The sequence below is a fragment of the Pipra filicauda genome, unplaced genomic scaffold (assembly GCF_003945595.2).
Source record: "Pipra filicauda isolate LSUMZ 115617 unplaced genomic scaffold, ASM394559v2 scaffold63_size3267554_pilon, whole genome shotgun sequence".
Classification (NCBI taxonomy): domain Eukaryota; kingdom Metazoa; phylum Chordata; class Aves; order Passeriformes; family Pipridae; genus Pipra; species Pipra filicauda.
Window position 1 is genome coordinate 1,676,695 of NW_024104798.1, and position 25,283 is coordinate 1,701,977.

General features: G+C 40.4%; 1 protein-coding gene across 1 annotated transcript in view; it reads right to left on the reverse strand.

The window, feature by feature from the left end:
• TAFA1 (TAFA chemokine like family member 1) overlaps positions 1-25,283 on the reverse strand; it is a 219,999-nt gene that overhangs the window by 36,814 nt on the left and 157,902 nt on the right. The window contains exon 3 of the mRNA XM_027723039.2: positions 8,339-8,479. Coding sequence (XP_027578840.1) covers positions 8,339-8,479 — 141 coding nt within the window. The remainder of the gene's footprint in view (positions 1-8,338; positions 8,480-25,283) is intronic.

Genomic DNA, 25,283 nt, shown 5'->3' on the forward strand with positions numbered 1-25,283 from the left:
GAGCATTTTTCATTTTTCCTTAAGCATCCACTTCTTTTGTGGCCAAATCCCTACCCCACAAGCCGCATTCAAGCCTTGTGAACTATCTCCATGTTTATAGATGGAAGGTAGCTTTGACAGAAAATTAAAAAAGACTTGATGCTTAATAGAATAGTCTGATCATATATTTTCTGCAGTGTATAGAGACCCCTGTAGACACAGAGCATTTCACAGCCCTGGTGCACCACAAACACAGTCTTTGATGCAGAAAAGATGTATGATGTGAACTCATGCAGAATTAGCCATTTAGTAATATGGTCTTCCCTGCAGAGATAGATGATCATTGGAATTACTGCAAGGATTTGGTGTGAGGGGATACAGCACAGATGTTAACCTGACCCTAATGTTTCCCTAAGCTCCCCTTGGCAACTGATTAGCTGGACACTGCTCCCATATATTCCCTGAAGACAGTGAGCAAAGATTAATGGCCAGTCACCATTCTGTTCATTTTCCTAAACTCAACAAACCATGTCCTCATTTGGCTCAAACTAGCAGATCTCTCTGGATCTCAAGAGGCAGTTCACACCAGCTGAAAATCTGCCCCTGGGTGTCAAACCACTTTCTGAGAGCGCTTTGGATGTTGCGCTTGGACTGTGCACGTGGGCTCTGCTGCTTAAGGCAAACATGGACCCAGTGCTTGTTTAAAGGCAGGGGGTAAAGCTTTAAACCTTTTACTCCTAAGACAGCACACATCCTGTGTCAGCTGGAACATCACTCCACACATATGCAGTAAATGGTAGCAAAGTACTTTCTGTTGCAGCCCCGCGGGGCAGATACAGATACACGTGGAAATCTCTCCCTCAGCATTGTTGGGTGCTGGGCTGTTGTGAGAGGAGCCTCCCTTAGCATTGCTGAAGCTTTTCTGGCCCCTACATCCACCACCTGTAGATTCACACATAGTTCACAGGGGGCTGAGGCCCCTCCTCTGGTCTCCACGAGGTAGACCTCTGTATGCAAAGCTGTGAAACTCCTTTTCCTGGTTGTTCTCCATGCTCTCCAGGCAGCATTCCTAGTCGTTTTGTTACCTGAGCTCATGGTTCTCACCTGCATAGTCCTGCCTGTGGCATCACCCCTGCAAGGGAATTTTATCTAGGTTTTTTTTCCCATCCAGCTTCTTTTTCCCTGTGGTGCCTGGCGCACTGGCATGGCTGGCTGCCCTCCCTGCATCAAAATCCCTCACCAGGCTCTTTTCAGTGCTGTGATTAACACTTAATGCTACCCATCAGAGGAGAAAGCTCCTACTGTTTTTCCATTTAGTCTCTAGTGGGCTTATTGCAAGTATTTGAGAGAAAGGTTACTCTACCCTGTATGCAGGTGAAGTAATTATATGTTCCTGTGTGTCTTCACACTGCTCCATGGCCATACCAATCCCTAATTTCACCACAGGGATGCTGCTTGTGCACCTTGGTTGGCTGTGAGGGCTCTGCACCCTCTGTGACAGCACTGAAATCTGTCAGCTGGAGCCTGGAAAAATGACCACCCCTCAGGTGGATGGAGACAGTGCCATGACATGTCTTTTTTTCCCTCTTAAGTAGAAAAAGAAAATGTTTTTCCTGTGGAAATTGGGATTTAAGTAAGCTCTCTGCACTTCATCAGGGGTGGATTAGTCAGCTGTTCTATAGGCTCGATATTAAAAAGGGTGGTTGCTTTGCTGTGCAGGAAACCACAATGTCAATTGGAGAAGAAAGAAATATAAGACACAGGTAGGGAGATAAATTATAGCTGAGATGAAGATGTACTCACATAAACCCACAGTCAGAAGATCTCATTAGCTGCACCATCTTCACCCCAGAAACACAGGATCGTCTGTCTCCTTCTCCCTAATGCCTGGTGGAGGTTTGCATGTGGAATGAACAGCACAGCCCTCGCTGGGAGATGGGGAAGTGCCTGACTGGGAAACCCTCACTGCAAACTGGCTCAGGCAGGCTGCAGATGTGATCCTTGAACATCCTCCTCCTGTGTACCTTAATCACTGAAAACACCCATATGTGTTCGAACAGCACTGGGTGCTGTAACACCACCTGTGACAGGATGGGTCTGCAGCATGTGCACAGAAACACCTATATATATATATATATATATAAGCATAGATATATGTACATATACCCACACAGAGATTGCTTGTACATACACTTGCTCAGGGCCTCTCTGCTCTCCTCAGGCTGCTCGCTGATGGTGTGGGTTCAGGAGATGATACTGTGCTCTGACACAAAAACTCACCCACCATGGGCAGGGTCAGGCACTTACCTCCCCTCTGCTCCCTTCATCCTCTGCCCTGCAGATGAGAAGACAAACTAGTAATGAGAGCTGCTGTGCCTTGGTAAATGAACTAATTACTCTGCATCATCACTGCCAGTTTTGCTTTTGCTCCCCCTGCAGTCAGCACCTCTCAGGATCTGGCTGTGATTTCAGGGTGGCTGCAAGGGCAGTTCAAGAAGACATGTTTCTGGACAAAAAGAAAAGTCTTAATATATTCCAGTATACAGTAAGGCTTCTCTCCCTCCCTCTTTCTCATTTTTTTAATAGCTCTTGTGATATTCTGTGGGTTTTTTTTTTTTTGAGTTTACTTAAATGGGTGTCAGTGGGGAAGAGATACATTTTTTCCCTCCCTACAAATGAAGTCATCTGAATTCACCAAATAAAAATAAATACGAGCCTACTGTTCAGTTCCAGTGGTGCCGCAGAAGGACAGGGCTATAGATTTTCCCAGGAGTGTGGAATAATTCACCAAGGCTGCTCGTTATTCATACAGACAGTGCATTAATAATATGGAACCCTGAGATCTCCTCTTATCTAGGCCGAAGCACAGCTAGAGGGATGAGAAGCTGACTCCTTGGATTTCAAAAAGCATTTTTCCCCCATTCTTCAAGAAATAAGAATTGATTGAAAGTATTTTCACAGAGTGGGAAAAAAAAGGCTTTCTGGTGATACCACCTAAAGTACACATTAGATAAATAGAAAACTATTGGCTTTGTGACTGTGAACTGTTTTCACTTGATGTAAGTGCTGATAGATACAGGATTATCTCTAACAAAGCATTTACTAAGGACCTGACCCAAAGTCAATAGGAGTCTTTCATTTGACTCTACAAGGCTCAAATCCTGCTCTCAGTCCAGGGAGGGCCAGGAAGTGTCTGTATACCCCGTGCCCATCTCTTAATGGTGCAAGCTGGGGTAGCACCATTGCTGTGGGAGGATCCATGGGCTGAGGACCAGCTCAGGGACCCATGAGGGGCTGTGCTGCACCTCTGTACTGAAGGAACACAGTGCTCCTGACTGTATGCTCACTCTATAGTAGGTATCTTATCCATGATTTAAAAATTAAACTCAATTAGCTCATGTCAACAGCGTGGCTGCACTTACCGTCTGCCTAAGGAGTGACCAGATACCAGATATGACATTTCCATTTGTAGGTCCTGGGTGAGAGAAAGGAGGGAAAATGCCAACAAAAGGAGCATGTGCTGGTGAATGATGTCCTCTCTCTGCTCTCACTGTTGCACATGGAAAAATGAGGATGAGCAGTACCAACTATCCAGCAGCATGACTGGAGAGGTGTGAGGTGTTGGCCCAGAGAGGCTTTAAAAGTCATGGTGCTCCCACTGGTCACTAGGACTTGTGTTTGGTTTGATAATGAAGACCTCCTGATGAAGTCTGATCTAAATTCACAGGGCCACATGGTGGCTAGTGATGGATTATCCTCAAACTAATAGAAATCTGAAGTATGTACCTGCATGTTAATATTTCATACACTGTGGAATTATCTGAAATTTCAGGTGATCCAAAGCCAGTCTGTGAGAAAGGGAAACACTGGATTAATTTCATTTTATTGTTCTCTATCAGTGAATGATTTCCCTTTCCCCTGATGAATGACTACTATAAAACAGGGCAACAGCAGACCATGGAGAGCTAAAACACAGCTTCTGTTGTCTGAGAGCAAATGCTTCAAATCCTGTGTTGCAGACAACATGGAACCAGATCACCTCAGATCTCTGCAAGGAATAATTTAGAAGGAGAGATGCTGCACAGCATTTCAGTAGCAACTTCCTTTTTCCTCATTGGTTTCGACCAGTGTTAAAACCACCTCACTTCCTAAAAGCACTGGCAACATACACAACCTGCATGAAATTCCCTTTGTGATTTCAAAAGCCAGTGCAGGTGCTTTTCTGTTATTCTATACTCTGTGATCCAACAAATTTCAAAGATAATTATGCAAGAAATATGAGGTTGCCTGCGAAAGAGCTTAAAATAAACTGGAAGAAGATTGAAGGGAAGGGAACAGAAAAACTGAAACGTTAAAAAAGTGTGTCTGAGAGCATCATTGTAACATAGTAAACTTCAGTATAGATGAACAAATTATATATTATTCAAAGGCCTCAAAGAACATACAGACATAACCACCTACTGACTGTACAGAATGGTTCAATACCACTTTAAAGGATACGGTACAAAGCACATCATTCCCAGTATAAAAGTGACCGTAAATTATAAGTATCTTATATTTCTATTACATTTTTATAGTAATGATATGAAGTATTAAGACTGAGAGAATATTGTCAGAGCTCTTCTGTTAATACTTACTCAGCAACCCTGTGGGCTCACTTGGCCTGTGTTCTCCCCCTCTTTCACCCTAGAGCATAGAAAAGGTGGAGACTCCTGTGTCCAATCAAACATCCATGGTTTTTATAGAGTACTAGAATGAACTGCTTAAAAAGCCCAAAACAACAAACAGAATAAAATAAAAAATAAACCAAGTGGCCACAAGACTGTTTTGCTAATGGAAGCAACCAAAGAAAACTGCAAGTCAGGTGTAGGCAAGCCATAAAGGATAATAAAAACCCCTGACATAAGTGTATTAATCACTTCCCTGCTGCCACTTGCTCATTGTTGCTCTCTAGCTCACACAGCCAACTCTATTGATGTCACAGAAGAAAACCTGAGCCTATTTAGAAAGGTGACATCAATTTTGCATGAAGATTAGGTCAATGAAGAATGAGAGGTGGACATTACAGTCCTGACCCAAATGTGACAGTTTTGATATAACCTTTACATTTGATACTGTCACAACAAAGTTATTTTGAAGTTATGAAACCCTGTATGATGCCAAGACCTGGTAAAACCACCAAACATGGAGCAGTCTGCAGCCCTTTATTTGAAGAAAGTGTCTTGGGTTGTAAGAAAGCAAAAACAAAGGCAAAATGCCTTTTCAGGAGGCAGCGTGAAGGCAAGTCCCTGAATAATATCTAAATATTTTGAAAATATGCTGAGTACATCTCGAAAAGGTTAAAAGAGCAATTTTAATGGTATTTAAAAGTCACATTTTTTTCATCAGGGCTTCACTATGCTTTCTGTACTGAGAAGGAAAAGCAGGAGAAGAAAGGTCTCATGGAGTAATGCAGAAGATTAGGAATACCTCCACTTTATGCATGAGCAACAGAAAGAAATCATCATCCCACATAATGTAAAGATGTACTTCTCTCTTAAACAGAAAACAAAGCCAGCTCTCACACACACCACCCAGTTGTGTCCTGGAGCAATATCTAGCAGGAGTGGAAGGCAATGTTCTGTAACATGAACTCAGACTGTCAAAGCATGAGCCTTGATGAGGTGTTTTCTGATGAAGTTTAACTAGGAAGCACCAAAAGCTTGATTCCAATCCCAATAAGTCATAGTTTGGCCAATGGTACAAACAGGGCAATACTGAGCTTTTTCATACTAGGTAGCCATCAGGGGGAGGTGGCTCGAGGTGATAATCAACCACAGATGGGAGCCAAATTGCCAACATGGGGTGTCCCAGTCCTTGTCACCTCTCAGAGGTGATCAGTCTGTTTGGATGTGAGTATATTGCCGTACCCATACGCCTTTGGATATTTAGTTAATGGACCCAAGCAAGCTTTCTTACTAACACATTGTGGCTTGAAATCATATACATTTACATAGTGTAAAACCTAGTGTGAGATTAAATGGTCTTAATCCCCTTATAATATGGTAGATAAGGAAGGTAGAAAGTTGCAGATGACCTTTTGAAATGTCCTCGTGTACAAAAGAAACAGCAAATCCCAAATCTTTGTGTGAGTTAAAGTACTGGCGTCAATGGGACTCCCATGGGAAGTTTTGGGGGTTTGCCTTAGCAAGAACAGACCAACCAAATAGGACAAAGTTTTGACTTAAGGTCAGTATGTCAAAAGTCACAAAGCAAAGCCTGGGATAAAACAAAGGCCAAAGATAATGTCCCTTGGATTAATTTTTACGAGCAGCATACTGGGCTTTTGAATCCTTCACCAGCCTTCTACAAAAGCAGCTATGGGCTGACTACCACAACTAAACTTGAAAGGGGAAGACATTCCTTTGTAGTTCACATTTTCCAGCTTTGAAGTCACAGTGAGTCTTACCAATGACTTCAATGGGACTTGCTTTACACTTTTATATTAGTCATTGTTTTATCCTTACTCCTTTCAAAATTCCGGACAATAACATTTCTTTTTATCGTAATCCTGACAGAGCAATTAGGCTTCAGTCCACACCTGCACCCGACTTTTTTCTTAACAAAGCATTCTTTGAGCTTCTCTTCTCTGAACAGAGTTATGAGAGCTGAATTAATGGTGTCTCTCTGCTCTGTCCACTTCCTCTGTTTTTCATGACCTGCTGAAGAACATGAAATTCTTCAAGGCTCGTACAGCTGATCTTTGGTTCAGACCAGCTGTAGATTTCACGTTCGGTTTTATGAGTGTGCTTAGCAGAAAAAGAAGATTCTTTCTATCAGGGTAATTAAGCAATAACAGAATGACAGAATGTGGATTAAAGTGTAATCATTCACAGGTGCATTCATAGCATGGTTTTAGTCATGAGTTCAGAAGACGAATCACATTCCCAGTGTAACAAGCCATGAAATACTGCTTCATAGCTTAAAAATTTGAGAGTGTTTTGGAAATAAAACATTTCTTTTGTATCTTTAATACATAAACCAGATAGGCACATGCCACAAATATTTGCTGTGAAAACATGAGGGTCTCATTGCTCCAAGGTACCCCCAACTCTCATCTTTTAGGTGTCAAATGTGCAAGACTGAGCTTTGCCTGTACAACCCTCCATTCCACAGCACCCACCAATGCTCCTGTAATGTTGGGCTACAACAGGACCAGCCCCTGCTCCATTCTAGTGCCTTTGCAGCCCATGATTGAGGAAAGGTACCCAGAGGAAAACATTTTTCCCAGTGTTTGCTTGCACAGCTGCCCCCTCTCGCTCACTTGGAGGGCAGCTGAATGCCAAATGACCGACCCAAAGAGGGAAAGTTGGGCACTTCCAAAACCTGCAGATGCACCACCACCCCCAGGAGTCCAGCCATGGAAAGGGTGAGGAGAGCTCAGTGCAGAGCCCACCTCAGCTGCAGCCAAAAACTACCCGTGGCTCTTAGAAGCACCTCTGGGCCAGGGTTTGGCACAAACAATGGCACAGGACATTGACCATAAAGAACAGCAAGGGGTTTTTTACAAGATACTCCACAAAGCTGCTGTATAGAGGGATTCTGCAACACAGAGCAGCTTCTTTGGGAAGGGTAACTAATGGGATTAATACCACTTACTCCCCATCTTCTTATGTGATTTATATTTTGCTAAGCACTTCCAAGCCCTGTTTCCCTCCCCAGCTGCTGAGTGGTTTCACCTTGCAGCCACGGCAGGGGAGCCCCAGAGAGGAAAACACCCTGTGCAACTAGAGCTGATATGAAACCCAAACACCTGATTTGAAACCCAGACACAAATAACATGGTGCTTTTCCTTCACCAAAAAAATCCCCGTGACAAGCAACAGCACCATGGATTTCAAAAGACAAAGATTGTTTCCAGCTTTCTTTAAAGTTTGTTTCAGGACAAGAACACAAGATTCATTTATTTATCTTATTTTGCCACTGACTTTCCAAATGAAATCAAAATGAATGGTAGTTGTCCTTTGAAATATTTACAAATCAAAAATAATGTGGCACCGACAGGACCCCATGAAGTGACACCACGGATAATTTTGTCCAGTTATTTATTAAGGGCTTGATCCTGCCCCAGAATCTCTTATACTTATCAAAGTACCTATACTGGGTACTATACTCCCAGTTTTTTGATAAATCTTAACATGACTCGTGTACAGAACCACACACTAAATTAGCAGGAAGGTGGTCTAAATATATACTCATGCTTATAGAGTTTTGTGTTTTGTTAAATAAAGAACACGACAAAATTCCTATGCATAATGTATAGACTAACAGCTATCTACTGGATAGTACACAGAGACATATATACAGGAGGAGGTACTTGCCATCAACACAGGAGGGTCTGTTTCTTGTAGTCCCAGCCACTTTCCCAGGTAGACAGGAGCATTTTACTGTTTGTGATCTTTCCTCAATTCGATTCTTATTACAGCATCTGTGTGCTGCTATAACTTCACACGTTCCTCCTTCTGGCAAAAAAAAAAAAAAAAAAGAAAAAAAAAAGAAAAGAAGAAAAAAGAGAATATTGACACTGATTAGGAAGCACTAATCAAAGCACCCAGGCATGCTCCTGCCTGTGACTCTGCCTGGTTTCTATATAAGTGGGATTATGATGTTATTTCTCCCATTACTGTGCTCCCAAATCAGCCAGGTATTGCTACACCTCATTTTCAATAGAAAATGTAGATAAATGTCCTTTGCCTGTCTTATATTAGAAGCTTCTCTGACATCCACATAATTTTGTCCTAAAAATGACTGTGTCAAGGTCTGGGCTTGAAGAAATGTAGGTGAAATACCACAGAAAATGTGCAACAACTGTTGACTGATTTTATGCTTGTAACTATGGAGGCCTCTTCCACAAATGTTCTCTCGTACAAGGAGAGGGACTAAGGGAATTCATCTAGAAATAAGATTTTTCTCCAAATATTTGATTCTGTGCTAGCACTCAGCCCCTAGGGAATGACAATGACTCTATCCAAATCACAGTGTGGCCCAACAGCACTTCCCTTTGCTACTCCACTCACTAAATTGGCAGTTTTAAGGCAGGAAACATTCCCATTGTGTGCAAGATCACCAGGCTTAATTTGTCTTCTCCCTAATTGTTCTTTATGAGCATTTGCAATATTTTATTAGATGGAGAACACAGAGGTGTGATAGACAGATAGACAGTGGCTTTGGGTCTGTGAATAGTTGGTGTTTGTGGCATATGCTGAGCGCAGAAATGACGTGTCAGGTGTGCCATTCCCCTTCACCTCAGCACTGCAGTGCAAGGAGACAAACACCACAGTGCACTAATGCACTGCCCAAGTAATTTCTCCATTCCTCAGCTAAGATTGTATTTAGCTCATAATCACTGAGTGTTTAATAGTGTCAGTCTGTTCCCCACAGATATTTGGCCACTTTATGAAACGGCAGCATAAATTTGGCAGGATTTGTTTAAACTTAGTACAAAACCTCATGCACAGCCCACTAAAGCACAGGATGTGTAAGAAGCTTTTCCAGAACAGCATTATTTCTTCATGCCATTATGAATTGCTAACAGTACAGTGCTTTTGCTATACCACGTTATTCATGTCTTTGGCTTTCACTCTTTTTGAAACAATATCGAGAGCTTTTAAACACCAGAGTACCCTGCAGCCAGGTGGGAGGATAAGCAGTGTGGAGATGCTGATCCAGGTCTGGCTGTGAAGAAAGGGTTTTGGTAGAGGTTTGGGAGTTCAGTGGCATCTCCCAGCTCAGGAGAGAGTCCTGTTACCTGGGGATTCTACAAATGTGACATTTCTGTAGTGAAGCACTAGGGTGGGTGGGCAGGGAGGAATGTCTTGCCTGAATGTTAAAGTCATATGGTGGTGTCATAAGGTGTCCCTGGGGCATTAAGAGGTACAACAGCTACGAATGAACACACACAAAGTGTGGAAAGGTTTTATAATATTAAATTTTAAATCCCCTGACATTCCAGGGTGAGTCAGTGGACAGAAGTGTGTGAACATCCATTAGGGCAAAAGAGCTTGGGTTATGTGGTCATGGGGTTCAGCACTGATGAGTCTGCAAGCATGAGACTATGTAGTAAATATTTAAGTCATCTGGACAGACATGCTGCTGCATGTATTAGTTATCAAGAGCATTTGGCCTGCTGACACAAGCTTTTTGAAAGCCAATAGGTGTCAGAGAAGAGAGATCCCAACAATACAGAGAGCCATCATCTGACAAACGGTCTTTGAAGTGTCTCTTAGGAGTAAGAGGAATTGTGATAATCAACTCAGCCCCAAATGTTTGCATTTGCTATGAAGTAATCCTTCACATAAACTCCCTGTTCCCCCATCCAAATCATATTGAAAGCAATGAAAAGACCCTCATTGGTTCAATCCATCTTATGGTCGTGCCCTAGGAGGAGAAAGATTTGTGATTTTATTGATTGCAACCCCAACAATAAAGATAATGTACACAGTAATAAGTATTTCTAATTTTAGACTACATAGACTGCATGGTAAATATCTGTGAATAACCTAAATGCTTAATTTTCTCTATTAATTTGCTGTATGAGTACTAATAACCACATGAGCTAGTCGTGCTTATTTGCTTATCTATTCAAAATAATGGGATGTGGTGGAGGAGCTTTATAACACCTTTAATTGTTATGTGGAAGCTGAAGTTGCTGAAGCAATAAAGAATTTAGCTCAAAGTGTATAGCTGTTTAGGAGGGGCAAAACATAATGAAACTATAAAGGCAATGAAAAACCACTTTTTTTTTAACTGCTAGACAGTTAAGTACATTAATTGGAAGTTTTATCTGCATGGACTATAACTATGTGCAAATAATAATAATAATCATGATAATAGGAAGATCCTTCCCAGTGCTGACAACAGAAGAAAAAAATTCATCTCACATGGAGAAAGTTCTACACGGTACACACCCTGTTTTCCTGGAAAATTTGTTTTTGGGATCAGATTTTTCCATTCAGGCGTGTTTGGCCTGTGAATGACTGCTGAGTAGCATTGCATGCAATGTGTTTTGCTGGTATACATTTTACCAGTGATGCATATACATGTCAGACTTTTAAAAAGCCATATACAAAATGGGAATAGAGGTACCTAGACAGATACAAATGGACACAGTGAGACTAGGAAAAAACCTTATTGAAAAAGCACACCCTTGACTACATTATTCACAGGAATGCATATACCACAAATATACTGGGGTTGGGACGTTCAACTTAAAGCTCTATTTCAGTGTATAAATGAGGAAACTAATTAGAGTGGGGAGAGGAACATGAATCAGTCTTCAGTTTCCACTGAAAACCATTTAAGATGTTCAGATGTATAAGCAAAGTACCTTTTTATTCTGTGATTTTTACTTTTTATTTCCTACTTCTTCTTTGGGGGGAGGGGATGGAGAGCACCAAGAAATGCTCTAATACCAACATCTGAGGACGTCAGCTCCTGAGCCAGTGTTTTTTTTATTCTCAGTAGTTCATCTGGATTATGGAAGACCTGGTGAGATATTACAGTGCTGGGAGTCCTGAAAAAAGAATGTGAATTATTGACCTGATATGCTGTGAGTGCAGAAAAGTTTGAATCCTTGTCACAAAACCCAGAAATGTCTTTTTTTTGGAAGCTTATGGTCTTTTGAGCTGTGGTAGCTTCTGGCTTTGATTCCACAGTAACAGCCTCATCCAACTCATTCAAGTCAATAGGGGATTTGCCATTGAACTTAAAAGGAGAGGAAAGGGCCCTAAAATCCTCTAAGTAAGTGTCTTCTAAATGTTTTGTTGACAGTTACATTTCATGAAGTGGCTGCTTTATCCACCTGACAAGAAAAATATATATTGTTTTTATTTTTTTTTTTTTTTAATAATTCCCTCCTGCCTCAAGAAAATCAGAAAAAGATTAGAAATGGAATAGGAACTTGCAGATCAGGAAGAGCTTTGATCTTCCTTCAAGAAGCTTCAGAGATGAATGAAAACATCCTTATATGACTTATATCCTCTTCACACCAAACATTAGCAGGACTTGATAGTAAGAACAGCTGATCCTTTCTGAGCACTCAGTGCACAGGATGCCCTCAACTTTGCATGAAGAAAATGTGACACCTACCAAAGCAAGAGGGACAGAACTGGCTGCAAGGAAGGATTCTGGGATGTTGCAGGTAGCAACGCTCTGTGTCATTGCAACTCTGCTCATATTTCCAGACCTTCCAGAAATCTTTCTTCTGCATAGGCTTAAAATACAAAACTGTAGAAACAACACAGCATTCTTATTGTAAAACAGGGACAACTGTTTGTTACCCCTGCTAATAGTTTAATTCTAATTGGAGGAGAGTAAACTCCTGGAACTGTGTTCTTTTTTGTCTCTGTTATAAAGCCACCTTGAGTTTACACACTGCAGAGTGAAATATTTTATCGTAAGTATGAGCCCGCTGTGGGAGGCTGTGATTTAAAATATCTAATCACCTATAAGGTCTGAGTGCAAGCCTGGCAGAAGCCAAAAAGCCATCTTCTAGTCATCTCTGTTTTTTATATCTCTAGCTGAGGGGTAATAATAAAAGCATATTTTGCACTTCAAAATTATAACTCACCTCTGTATTCTAGCCAAGCCTGAACTTATCAGTAAACAAACATAAAAAAGGCAAACAGCACTGCTGATTTGTGTTATACATTCTGGAAGTCATTAACTATGACTCAGGTAACAAAACTTATACGTTCTCTCTTTGACAGTGATGACAATTTAATAGTATTTGACTCTGCTGAGTTACATGGAGCATCCTGCAGCAATGAGGGAGGTTGTTTATCAAAATGATAAACATGTTTTCATTTCCTTCTTGGCTGCATGTATGTGATCAGAAGTCTAAGGCCATCAAGAAACCACTTATTCTGGCCACCAGACAGACATTAAGCTATTCAGGACCATCTGTGCTTGAAATGAGTTCCACTTAATGGACCTTCCTAGGGCAGGTCAATCATAATGAGTGTGTGTGTGCACGAATGCAGGAGCACGGCATCGCCGAGGTGAGACTTCTCGCGCTGTTTGGCAGCGGCACAGACGGTTGGTAGATAAGAGATGCCTTTCTTTTCAGGGTCATATGCCCAGTGATTTTAGAATTCAGATCCTCTGTTATGTTTGCTTCTGGCTCGTTGTCAATGCTCCTCACAGCCTAATCCAGATGAAGGTTGTTGTAAGAACTTGTTCGTGTTACTTGTGACACAACAGTGATACCCAAACAACTTCATAGGCTTTGCTGGCCAATTCTGACTCTGTTACACCATTAGCCATTCACTATGGGAATACAAGCAAAAGGAATCATATGGACCAATCCTATCAACACTTCCAGACAGTTCATTAGGACCATAGCTGGTTTATGATAACTGTATTTATTTATACAGCTTCAATTAGCCAGTCCTTGTGCCAGTGCTATCACCATGTTAATGTCATACACCCATATGTTATTCTGATAAATGCCTAAGTATATGAAGATGCTGCTAGAAGTAGGAGATCAGAGAAAATTTGAAAGAGAATTAAAGTTCTATAGACTTCAAGCAAACATTGAACAGCGTGACAGTAAAAATTCTTCAGACACTTCCAGTCTTTCTGACAAAGTGCTTACAGAAACTAATGGGTAAAAGAATTTGCCCCCTTGCCACTTTGTGTCTTTATACAAACATCCAAGGGAAAGAAAAAACAACTCTGCGACAGGCATTTGTACATTTACTGTAAAGAATTCAGGTTTGGGGGCTGCAGTTTAAAGAGTTTTCAGTTTGAATAAGCTCTGGAAACTTCCCAGGTGTAATTAATACATTCATAAGCTTTAATCAAAATGTTTATGCCAGCTAATGTGCCAGAACTACAGACTGCACTGTGCACAGGGGAAAATACTATACTTTACTTTAAGAAATAATAAGCCACTACTATGGTACTTACAAAATAATATTTTTGCTTCTGACAGGAATATGTAACAGATGGAAAAACAAAGTCCCATGCTACTCCACGAGCTGCTTCATAAGTGAACAAATAAAAGACTCCTCATAGCCACAGTGCAATTACACTCCAATTTTTCTTTTACATGTAATCCACTGACTTTCTGCATCTGCTCCAGAAGGAAAAGGATCAAACTTACAGGATGCATTTGCAGAGCAATCAGAGAGGGCTTATGGTTTTCACTGGTTTTTATGAGGTCAAGGCTAACTGCACCTCACCTGCCAGAGTGCCCTCAGTTCCAATAAGGCCACAGAACAGCTGAATTTGGCCCATGATCTTGATGTAACACAAAGGTATCGTCAAAAAATTGACTTAAGTAATGCATGTTAGCATTACACCATGCTTAACTTTTTCCCATTATGATAACTGGTACAAATAGATTAATGGAATGCTCATTATGTATGGAATTACCTTAACTGTGAGAATTTGTGATGCTCCACACATTCTCTGCAAGCTTCCTAGTTATATATGAGATTTTTTTTTTCCCCCAGTGGATCAGAATAGACTGCAGTGGTCTGTTTCCTAAATTTCTATTTATATTTTCATTAATATTCAGTATTTTCATTGTTCATTATGCAATCTATATATTATTTTCATTTGGGGAAGACCATGCAACAGCAGCAATGTGACTCCCACTGTGGGTCATTAAGTTTTAGGTTGGGATATTATTTTCTCAAATGTTCCTGCTATGAAAGGGTTCTGGAGACACAGGATATCTCCTCTAAAGAAACTGCTATTTTTTTACAAAAGACCAGAACAAGTATTTCCCTGAGGACAGTGGCTACTGAAATTTATTTTCCCTTGGAAATGCACCTTGTGTTAAACTTCAAAACCATGTTGAGGTTCTTCTGATGTTTAGGTCACTTAAAAGAGTGACTTCATGGAGGTCATAGCCCAGCTAAGAGCCCACAGGACTCTCTCCAGGTGGATGGTGCAACATCCTGTAGGTTCAGGCCCCAATTTCCTTGTCTTTGGTGCAACACCCCTATTTCCAGTCAGAGAATAATGTTATTGTACTCATGTCAGAGTCTGGAGAAGAGCTGCTGGACAAAGCAGGTCAGTTACACCTGGAAATTCATTTCATACTGAGCCAAAGTTCTTATTTTGGAGTCAGAATTCATGAGCTAAGAGGGGCAATGTGCATTCAGCACAGGCATCTCTGGTTATTTATGGTGCTATGAGCTAACTTTCTAAGAGCAGTTTTGACAGAAAAGACCATTTTTATGAAATCAAGCTTTTCTACAGAAGTCCATACCAAAGGAACTTCTAGAAGAAAACAGTATCTTTAAAATATTTTGTTCAGAAGAATTTTAATATTTCAGTTCAATATTAACTTCTTTTTCTTTTTCATTTGTATTTTATTTCCCTTTCAGTATAATAGGGGAAGCAGGGATATGCAAAGCTCTAATTAGCACATGGATTTGTAGTCTTTTAAAATTTTCTACTAATGCTCTCTGCCATCAGCCACAGGAGGGTTTTTATCAGGGAGATTTACAGATTCTTATACTTACACCGAGAATAGACTCTGATCCTCACAAACTGGTTTATTCACAGAAATTAAAAATGCTGGTTTTTTTTGTAAAGGAGAAATGGTATGGATTCTACTCTTGAATTCACAAAGAAAACCCTGAGCACACCAACATATGGGATATGATTGGATCTAGGGCTGGCTTATGGATTTCCATATCAAACCAATATACACACCAGAGAATAGGTTTTCCTACCAAAGAGCCTTGCAAATTGATCTCCTGAGGAATTTGCACAGGACCTTATTCTCATGCACATTTAAAAAAAAAAAAAAAAAAATCTCTTCCAGATGAATCAAAGGAAAAAATGGTATCCAGAACAACGAGGCAGCCCCGTAGCCGGTCCTGCCTCTGGCACTTTGCAGCTCCTACGGCAGCGGAGCGGGACCGGCGCGGCTGAGGAAGGCGAGGGGACCACGGGGCGAGAGGGGCTGGGCAGGAATGCTGATGAGGAGCTTGCTCCTGGCTGCTGCTGGAGCGGAGTTCTGGGTAGTTTTAATCACGATTTTGCACGTGCACGGCGTACACAAAAACGACAGGATGGACGAGAAAACCCCACCCGTTGTGCGCGTCCCCTGCCCCGCCAGAGCTCCCCGCCACCCCCGCACGGCCGATCGCCTTTTTGTCACGGGGGCTGTGGCGAGGGAATTGCAATAAGTGCTCTCAGCGTTCTTGTATTGATGAACTACAGAAAGCAGATATGTAACTCACGAGGCGGGAAAGAATCCAATGTTCTCTTAGTGGGGATCTTCAGTCTTTTAATGAGATTTTTTTTTTTTTGCTTCAAGGGGAGATCAACTTACGGCAACTCTGAGAAATGGAGGTTAGAAATTAGAAGTCTTGGTGGGATTTACAGCTCTGGAATGCCATTAAGAGATGTGTATGAAGAGGCAGGACTTAATTCAAAAAGAGAAAAATGTTATTTTTGAGAAATAAGTCCCATATCAAAAAGTAATAAGCATTGTGATTCTAAACTTAATTGACTTCAGTGAGATATGACACTCCTAGAGGTCTATATCACTTGTAAATAGGATGTCTTGGTCTAAATGATGTATGCTAGCATGGTAGAGCATAAAAACTGCAAGTATCTTTTAAAGAATCTTGCTCTCAGTCACTTGGGTGGTTTGGAAAATTTAATGTTTGACATGTCAGAGAAGATAAAAAAAAGTTTGGACAAAATAGATGTAATATGTCTGCATTCAAGCAGTGCTCCTCCTATAACTTAAACTACAGGCAGCACTATAAACTAGAGATTAAAAAGACCTGCTGTGCTATTCTGATCATTGCTTTGCAGCTGCACAATTCTTGCCCAGAACAAATTTCTAGGTATCAAAGCTGTGGAGAAATGAACATTTCTAATGCTGAACAGAAATGAACATTTCCAATATGGACATCTCTAGTTCCTTGCCAGAGAACAGTGAAAATCCAAAGTGGAATTAAACTTGAAAATAGCCTAACAATAAAATTTGAGTGAACCACAGAATATTGTTCTTGTGGCCTCAAAATGTTGTTCTCTTAAATGCTGCCAGCAAGAGGCATCAGAAGAACTGAAGTTAAGTTAAATGAGTCTCAGAAAAGACACACAGGACAACTCTCTCTTTGGATGGAATAATTAAGTCGATAAGAAAAAAGCGATTTAGTCACAGCTGCTGATGAGAAATTACTATAGAAATGTGCATGAGAAGTAGCTACTAAGAAAGGATTTAGAAATTATTCTATGTCAACTATGCAAGCACTGTTTGGTCCTGCCTGAGTCTCACTTTTGCCCAACAGGCTTTCCCCGAGCACCTTAATGTTTACAGATCTCTAAAACTCACTAATGCTTTCATTAAATGCCTTTATTTTCAGACTACTCTTCAAAACTGGGAAACTGCATTAATTTTCCCATCAACCTCAAAAGAGGCACAAAATTGCTTGTTACACTCATAACACACACCCTTTATTTTTTCAGATGATATATGAAAATCTCACACTTTTAGGATTTCTTTTAAATATTCATAAATTAATCCACTGATTACAAAGACGCTTGGCAATAACCAACTTTCAAATCCAGTCTTTCAGTCCTGACAAAATGATGCAGAGATCTTAAATTCTTGTGGAAAAGCAGAACAACGTTGTTCTATACAGTTCATCCTTTGATACAATGGCTGCAGATAAATTCATCCCCAGGTAATTTTATCCACTAAGGTGATTAGCCTATGGAGAACCTATGATGTGTTTACTGAGCACAGCAACATAGTTTATGGTAATGCTCTTGTCATGCTTTATAAATGTGTGAGGTGGTTTTTATGAAGTGGTTAGATAAGGAGTGGTGAAAGTAATGTGATCCATAAAGAATGTACAGTGATGAAGAGCTGGGATTGCAGAGATACTATAGACAGACTGATAGAGAGAATTATAACCAGTGCAGACGCTGCATTAATCTGCCAAAGAATGGCAATAAATAAAATAACAAGAAGGAACTGTTCTAAACGAATTTGGCCAAAGCATAAAACTGAGATGTTGAGGTGGGATCAAAGTGGAGGTGTTTTTAATGGGATCTCTTACAGATGAGTTGCCTTGCTATAGTGGCAGCAACATTTTCATCAGTGGGATTGACCACCTCTTACAAAATCCATGAAAAGGAAAACAAAGGACTGCAAGTTACAGCACTTGGAAGCAAATGTCACTGTAAGGTGTTGAGTGCTATGAGCAGCAGCAGTAAATCCTGTCCTCTGCAGCAGCTGAGCAATGCCAAGCAATCATTTCCTAGTCATTTTTCCTTGGACAAGTGAGCCCATTCTCCCACCCCTTATATTTCTAGAGTCATTCACACCGTGACCACCAGCAGCTGGTCCTGCATTTGACTACAAAAGGATTCCTTTGCCAGGAGCTGGCTGCACAATGGTACAGAAGGACAGAGGATTGAACCAAAGGCACAGAAGCAATCAGTTGTTTTTGCATGGAAAGCATTTTACACTGCATACATTATCCATAGCAGAAGAAGCTGGTAGTCTCCAGTTTAAGGAATTTATAGCACACTCATTACTGAACCTTATTTAGCTTCAAGCACAGTCAAGCACTTCAGTAAATGTTAGGGACCGGGTATGTGAACAGCAATATTTTAACTTTCAGACTACTATAGTGTGGTTATGAATTAACAAGTTAAAAAATCCTCTCTCAAAATGATCCATTCTATTCCAGCCTAAGCATGACTGAGCTGTTTTACCTCTGGTCAGGACCAAACCACTGCTGAGGGGGAGGGAGGAAGCAGAGGATGATGTGGGATTTGGACTACAATGTTCTCAAAATTTAACTCATCAGTGCAGCCACTTCTGTAGGAGGCCTGAGTGGAAGGGTGGCTGCCTTCTCACTGAAATTTAAGGGAGAGGACAATGCCAATATTTTATTTCATGATAACCTTTGGTTCCTGTTATTTTCTTTTGTTTGTTTTGTTCTGTTCTGGTGACCTTCATCTCAAATAAAGCAAGTCTGACTGATTTTCTCTTTTTCCATATTACTTTAAACATTTCCCAAACCTCCTTTCCCCTACATTTTCCCAAAGTCACTATCCTGAGCTGGTTTGTTTGTTTGTTTGTTTGTTTTTGCATAAGTCCCCATGTTTTGATGTCTCTCCTCCCTGTTTCTGTTGATGGGCAATATTTTATTTCCTGTCACCTTGATTTGCTCTGTCTTTCCGCTCCAGCTCCCTGCTTACAATTGTAACCCTGATTTATTCTGGTTCCCCAGTCTTTCTCCCTTTACCTTTTTTGTAACTGCATTGAATGTTTCTCTCTCTGACAATTTCTTTCTCTTCTCTCTGGAAGCTCCTGGTGAACAACACAATGCAGTACTACCTCCTAATAATTGATCACCTGGCTCCTGTTCAGATTTGTACTGCTCCTTTGAATACATGTCCAATTCAGTTCACTCTGTTGCCTTATAATGTGAATAAAAAGGGCTGCATACTTGAGTGGAAATACATGAAATCTAGTGAGCAAATAATTTCCTACTTTGAAAGCAACATGTGACACATTACAGCACTGGCTTGAAACTCATAATTACTTATTTTTTATTAGCTAAACAGAAGCAGTATGCAGGGAGCTCTGCAGTTAAGCAGAACCCAAGAGGCCAGGCAGAAAACACATTTATTTTTCTCTGCCCTGTTTACCCTTGGTGATGATCAGTATTAATCCAAACACTATCTCTGAGAATTTGGAATCAGATTTTTCAATTAAAAGTCGTTTTTAAAACAGAATGTTTTTAAAAACTAAAACCTTTTTGATGAAAAACATTGACACTTCATTGGCCAACATCAACAAATTTCAATTCAAGATAAAATCCCTGTCTCAGGATGGGTTATAATTCATGTGATGCAACTACTTTTAGTTAGTGATTTCCAGTTTCTTTCTATATAGCACTACAGCCAATAAACTTTATGCTGTGCTCCCATCCTCATCAAAAAGGAGAAAGTGTCTTGAAAGATGAAGTCTCTTACGATCACAAAGGAACCATTTTATATTAAGATAAAAATAAATTCAACTTTTAGTCCAAAATAAACCAAGTGATACATTTCAAAGCAATCATGTAAAAAGAAAAAGATACATGTACATGTCCTTATCCATGTACTGCAGCTTCCCGAGGAGAAGGAGCCAGTCTGATGTGCTGCAGATGCTGTGCTAAACACAGCACTGCATGAAAACAGTTCTCCTTCCCTCCATTCTTCATAGACTTGTCCTGATTCATGTCCAGCTCTGTCCACTTTTGCGCTAGTTGGAAAAACACCATTTCACTCAACCCCAAAGGTTTTGCTCAGGTTCAAGTGCCACCCCAGGGGGTTCACGTGCATCCAAGGTGTGCAGCTCCAGGTGAGCGCCACCAGAGAAACTACCCTAATGCTCTGAACCCTCAGTTCAGCTGCCTGCATTTCCAGTCTTGAAAGTTTTGGATAGTGTTGACTATAAACTGGCCTCTCATTACAAATAAAAAGAAAAATTAGAAAAGCCTGCAAACTAGAAATAGGACCTCTCTGCCAACTCTTTCTGGTAATTACAAGCAGAAGAGGTCATCTTGCCCAGTTCGTTCCCAGTATCGAAATGTTTTCCTCCACACGCTCATGAGCATCTTGCTCGATTTATTTTCCCATTATTTAAGCAATTGGACTTCTGCTGGTGCAACAGGGGATCCTTTGAAGATCCCATTCTAGCGTTTAATGTGATCTACCATTAGGCTGAACATCACAAGAATGTTCTGTTTTCTTTTGCTCAGTTTTCCTCATTAACCCTAATTGTAATGCTATGACCAACCGAACACAACTATTCCCTGTTCCACGTTTACAGATGTCAGATATGTTTTAGATGGTCATCACATCCCCCATCATCATTATCACCACTTAGACAAGCTGTGCATTTGCTGCTTCTCTTCATCTTTCCTCATAATCCTGCCTCCATCACCTTAATGATGTCCACAGCTCTTCTCAGCATATTGACAACACTGATGTTTTTAAAATTCCACTTAGTAATGTAACAGTTACACTATTATTAACAGTGATAAAAATTCTGAGCTCTTAAGTTGATGAGCATTATTATCTCCATTTGAGAGGAAATCTGTCCTATTTTCCCAATCCAGCATTTATCTACACTCTGCTCTTCAGTACTGTTAACTAAACCATAGACAACCAACACAAGTTAATCAGGTTTCAAGAATATTTAAGCCTCAGTGTATAAACTACCAGATACCTTGGTATTTGTTACTGCTTAGGCACGTAGGCACTGTGGAAGTAGACAAGGAATGAAAAAAAAGGGGTAGAAACAGAGACAGATGCTATGCAACAGAAAATCCAGCCAACAGTCTGAGATGGAAGAGGAATGCCATATCTAATTGAAATGGCTCTCTGTGCTTTCCAGCAGTGTTCCCAACAAGGATAGAGACTATTACCTCCTGGGCTTGGAGAAAATGCCATCGCTTTCCTATTTTTTTCATCTCCACTGCAGCAGCTAGAGATTTTCTAGCATTAATACCTGAATTCTTCTTTTCCCCAGATATATTAGTTCAGATTTTTTTTCTAGTTCCATTCACATTATTTCCTGGGCCTGCAATTTTTTCTGATCCTTTTTATTATGAGTTTTGGACTTCAGTGACACCTGTTGTAACAAATATTTTATTATCACTGGTAAACTGTTGGAGGGTCTGTTTCCTATAACCCTCAACCTGGATAGAGCCATCATCAAATATTCATTTTAAAACTTGAAAGATGTGTTTTTGCATGCAAGAAAATCAAACTAGCACTTGCAATGCCTATGGCCCAAAATGGAATAAAGGGAACAGAGTTTTCAGCCCAACCTGCCAAGATATCCGGCACTGTGAAGATGTGGGTTTCCCTGTTTTTCCGTTGTGAGCCTTCTCCTACCAAAGTGCACACTAAAAAAAGAGGGAATTTAACCCTGCAGCCAGGAAAACTACTGACTTTCCACTGAACAAAGAGAAATGTAATATCAGAAACACCTTTAAGGCAGGCTTGGTTGACAAACAGGTGTTCTCTCTGTAAGACAGTTTTCTTATTGATCTGTGCTAACATCTTGCAGAAGTGAACAATCTCATTGCCATGTCAAAGGCTAACCATCTGTGAACAAGTAATGCAGCCAGAAAATCCATGTTGCTGCAATAATAGCTTTAGGACGTGGGTTTTATTTCAATCACCACTAAAAGAAACCCACAGAAAGCACCACAAAAATTCTTTTTCTGATAAATCAGTGTTCCTAGAAAAATACACAAATTTCATCTAAATAAATTACAATAATTTACACACTTTATCAAACAAGTAAAGTTACTGAAATTATTAGAAAAGTTAATTTATTTCTTTGCCTCCTTTAATACTGCAATCACCTTCTCACAGTCTCATGCATTGCAGCCCTTATTTAGAAATCATAATTCTCTCTGTGGGACAAATCACATCTCCAATACCTGAATATATATGTTAATACTTTCAGGATCAGGGTTTTTTTCCCATCAATGAACAGTATTCAGCCATGCTGGAACCAGAATTTTAGACTAAAAGACCGTTCTGAGGGACTGATATGCAAGCCCAGGTTCATACTGAGAGATAGACTAGTGAATTAATGATGCTAGAACAGAAACCTGATGGCAGGACTTTCTCAGACCAGGAAATGGTCTTGTGAGAAATTTTGTAACTCAGTGAGATAGCACTAGGTCCTGAATTATTGTGATGTCAGAGGATACTGAGGTTGCTGGGCACAAGTTTTGACTGAGGGATTTAATAATCTGACTGCTCCCTTAAAAGCCTGAACCAAGAGTTCCCTTATATAAAGACAATTAATTTATTACTATTACTATTGTTAATACTATTACTCCTACTACTCCTACTGCTATTACTATTATTATTATTAATTTTCTGGCTTTGATAAATTACTGGACATTGTCCAGTCTATAACTGTTAAGTGTATAGATTTATCATTGAAAGATCTAAGGTTCTGGCTAGATCTGGAAGGCTTAGACTTTGTCTTCCTGCTCACTGGTTATGCTCGGGGAACAGCATCATGGAGTACCAGCAGTGTGGCATCCAGAAATAACTCTTGTTCCCATCCTCCTGCTGAAGACCTACAAGGAGCAAAGTTGAGCTCACGGTTCCTTGCACTCAGACAAGACTGGTGAGAGCCCTTGAGTGCAGATATTTCGCTGGCACAGTTGAATACCAAGATGTTTGGCATAACTAACCAGAACTGAAGTGCAAATTTCTGTATCTTCCTGTTTACATCTGGGATAACGGTGCCAGTGGAGAGGGCATGGAGCAGAAAGGACATTGGCCTGTAACATTTGAGCTCCTGGACCTGAGCTGCAGCAGAGACAGTCAGGGAGGGAACCCTTAACCCCAAGACCTCTCAGCTCAGTGCACAGCACAAGAGGAAGCTGGGCTGGGAGGAGGCACAACAGGACAGAGTTGCCCCAGGTTTCTCATTTTTCTTTCCTGCTTCCTTCATTCCTGTTTTCATTGCAGCAATCCAAAGTTGTCATCCCCAGTTGATGTAGGTAAGCTGTCTGTGGGTCTGCTATTTTTTTTGTATAAATATTCCACCGATTGCTGCTTTCTGAACATATCAAAACTCTTGAGCATCCGTGGACTCCTCCCCACTATCACTGTTTTGTTGACTTGTTTCAGCTGAAAATTTGCATGAACTTGAAGCATTGATTCCAATTCTTTTAAAACTAGGCTGGATAAAGAAAGTATTGTAGAGATTGACAACAGAAAAGCTACTGCAGAGAGCTACAACAAGAAATAGAAAACACAGCACTGTCGGTAATTCAGCAACGTCATGGTTCTCTCTTCTTGGGCTCTTTCAACCCAAAGCATCAAAAAACCCCAATTGGCACTTCTTGATGTGTATTTGCATACTTGTGAGTAATTAGCTTTTAGAGTATTACCAAGGAGCTGAACAAATGTACTGTATAGCTCCAAAAACAATTCAAGAGAAACTGTTTGCATTTGAATGAATTTACTTTGCTGGTACCATGCATGTATCAGCTGAGTGAACACTTAATGTTGAACATTAATTATACAAACAAAAGAAATGGCACAAAGCTGCTGTCTCTGTGAGTTTTCTTCCAAGATTAATCCTTGTTTATGTTGGAGGTTCTGTGTCCTAAATAAATTCCTAACTGTGACTGCTTCAAAAGGGATGATATTTGAGATGATTGAAAATGTGCACTGATCAATGCCTGAGACAAACAAGCTCTTAGCTGCTGTTGCTCACTCACTGACCCTCACTCAGTAAGAAATTCTTTTAATCCTGCTGTGAATTTCATCAGATGATCATCAGCATGATGGACTGATGATGGCTCTGCTCCCCTCTGGCCAGTTGTCTGACATATGGCTTTCCAATCAACTGCTCTTGGTTTTATGGTTGTGTTTCTGATCCTCAAGAGAGGGAGAGTGAACACTTGGGCATCACAACAAAGCAAAAAAAGAAAAGTGCAAAACTGCATTGAAGCTTCTTGAAGAAATTTAGGTTTAAAATGAATATTTAAGCTAACACACCCCCCGATACTTTTGGTTCTTGATTTAAAGGAAACATATTCACAACGAAGCCAATATACTTGTTAAACAACCTCAGTAAAATAGCAATATAAAGTGAATAGAAGAGAACGAGAAAAGTCAACTGCAGCTCATTGATGCAACCCCCAGAGCCCCTAATGAGGAGATTAGGTTTGCCCAAAATGTAAATTTTAAACTGCGGTGACTAATGTAAGTTAAGAACAAAATTTAAATGTTTCTAACCAAAGTAAGACTGACTTTTTGGAAAAGAATATTATTCAGGAGTGCTGAACAAGAGAAGTGTGTAATCAGGGTACTGATACATGTCAGGAAAATACAAATTTTCGCTGTGTCTTCCAGCAACAAATCCAGGAGTTATGACAGAACATGTAGTTGAAGGCTCAAACAAATAAGGGTCACACAAGGCACATGAGCTGAAAGTTTTCTGTGAGCTCACAAAGCAGTTAGAAAAGCAAATGGAAAAAAATTCCTTTAGGGGTTATTAAACACAATCCCTGAATCACAAACTACTGAAAACTGGGAAGGTCCAGGGGGAGATTCCCCCTGTTGGTTTATCACTCCTGTGCTCTGCCTTGGCATGTGCTGCAACTCATACTGAAGACAAGATACTGGATTCCTGGCCTGACCCACTATGGCTGTTTTTAAATTCCCAAAGATGGCCCCAATGTCCCTGAGGTCATTCTTCTAGTCATCTGAAAATAGTAACCCACTGTAAAGAACCACCAA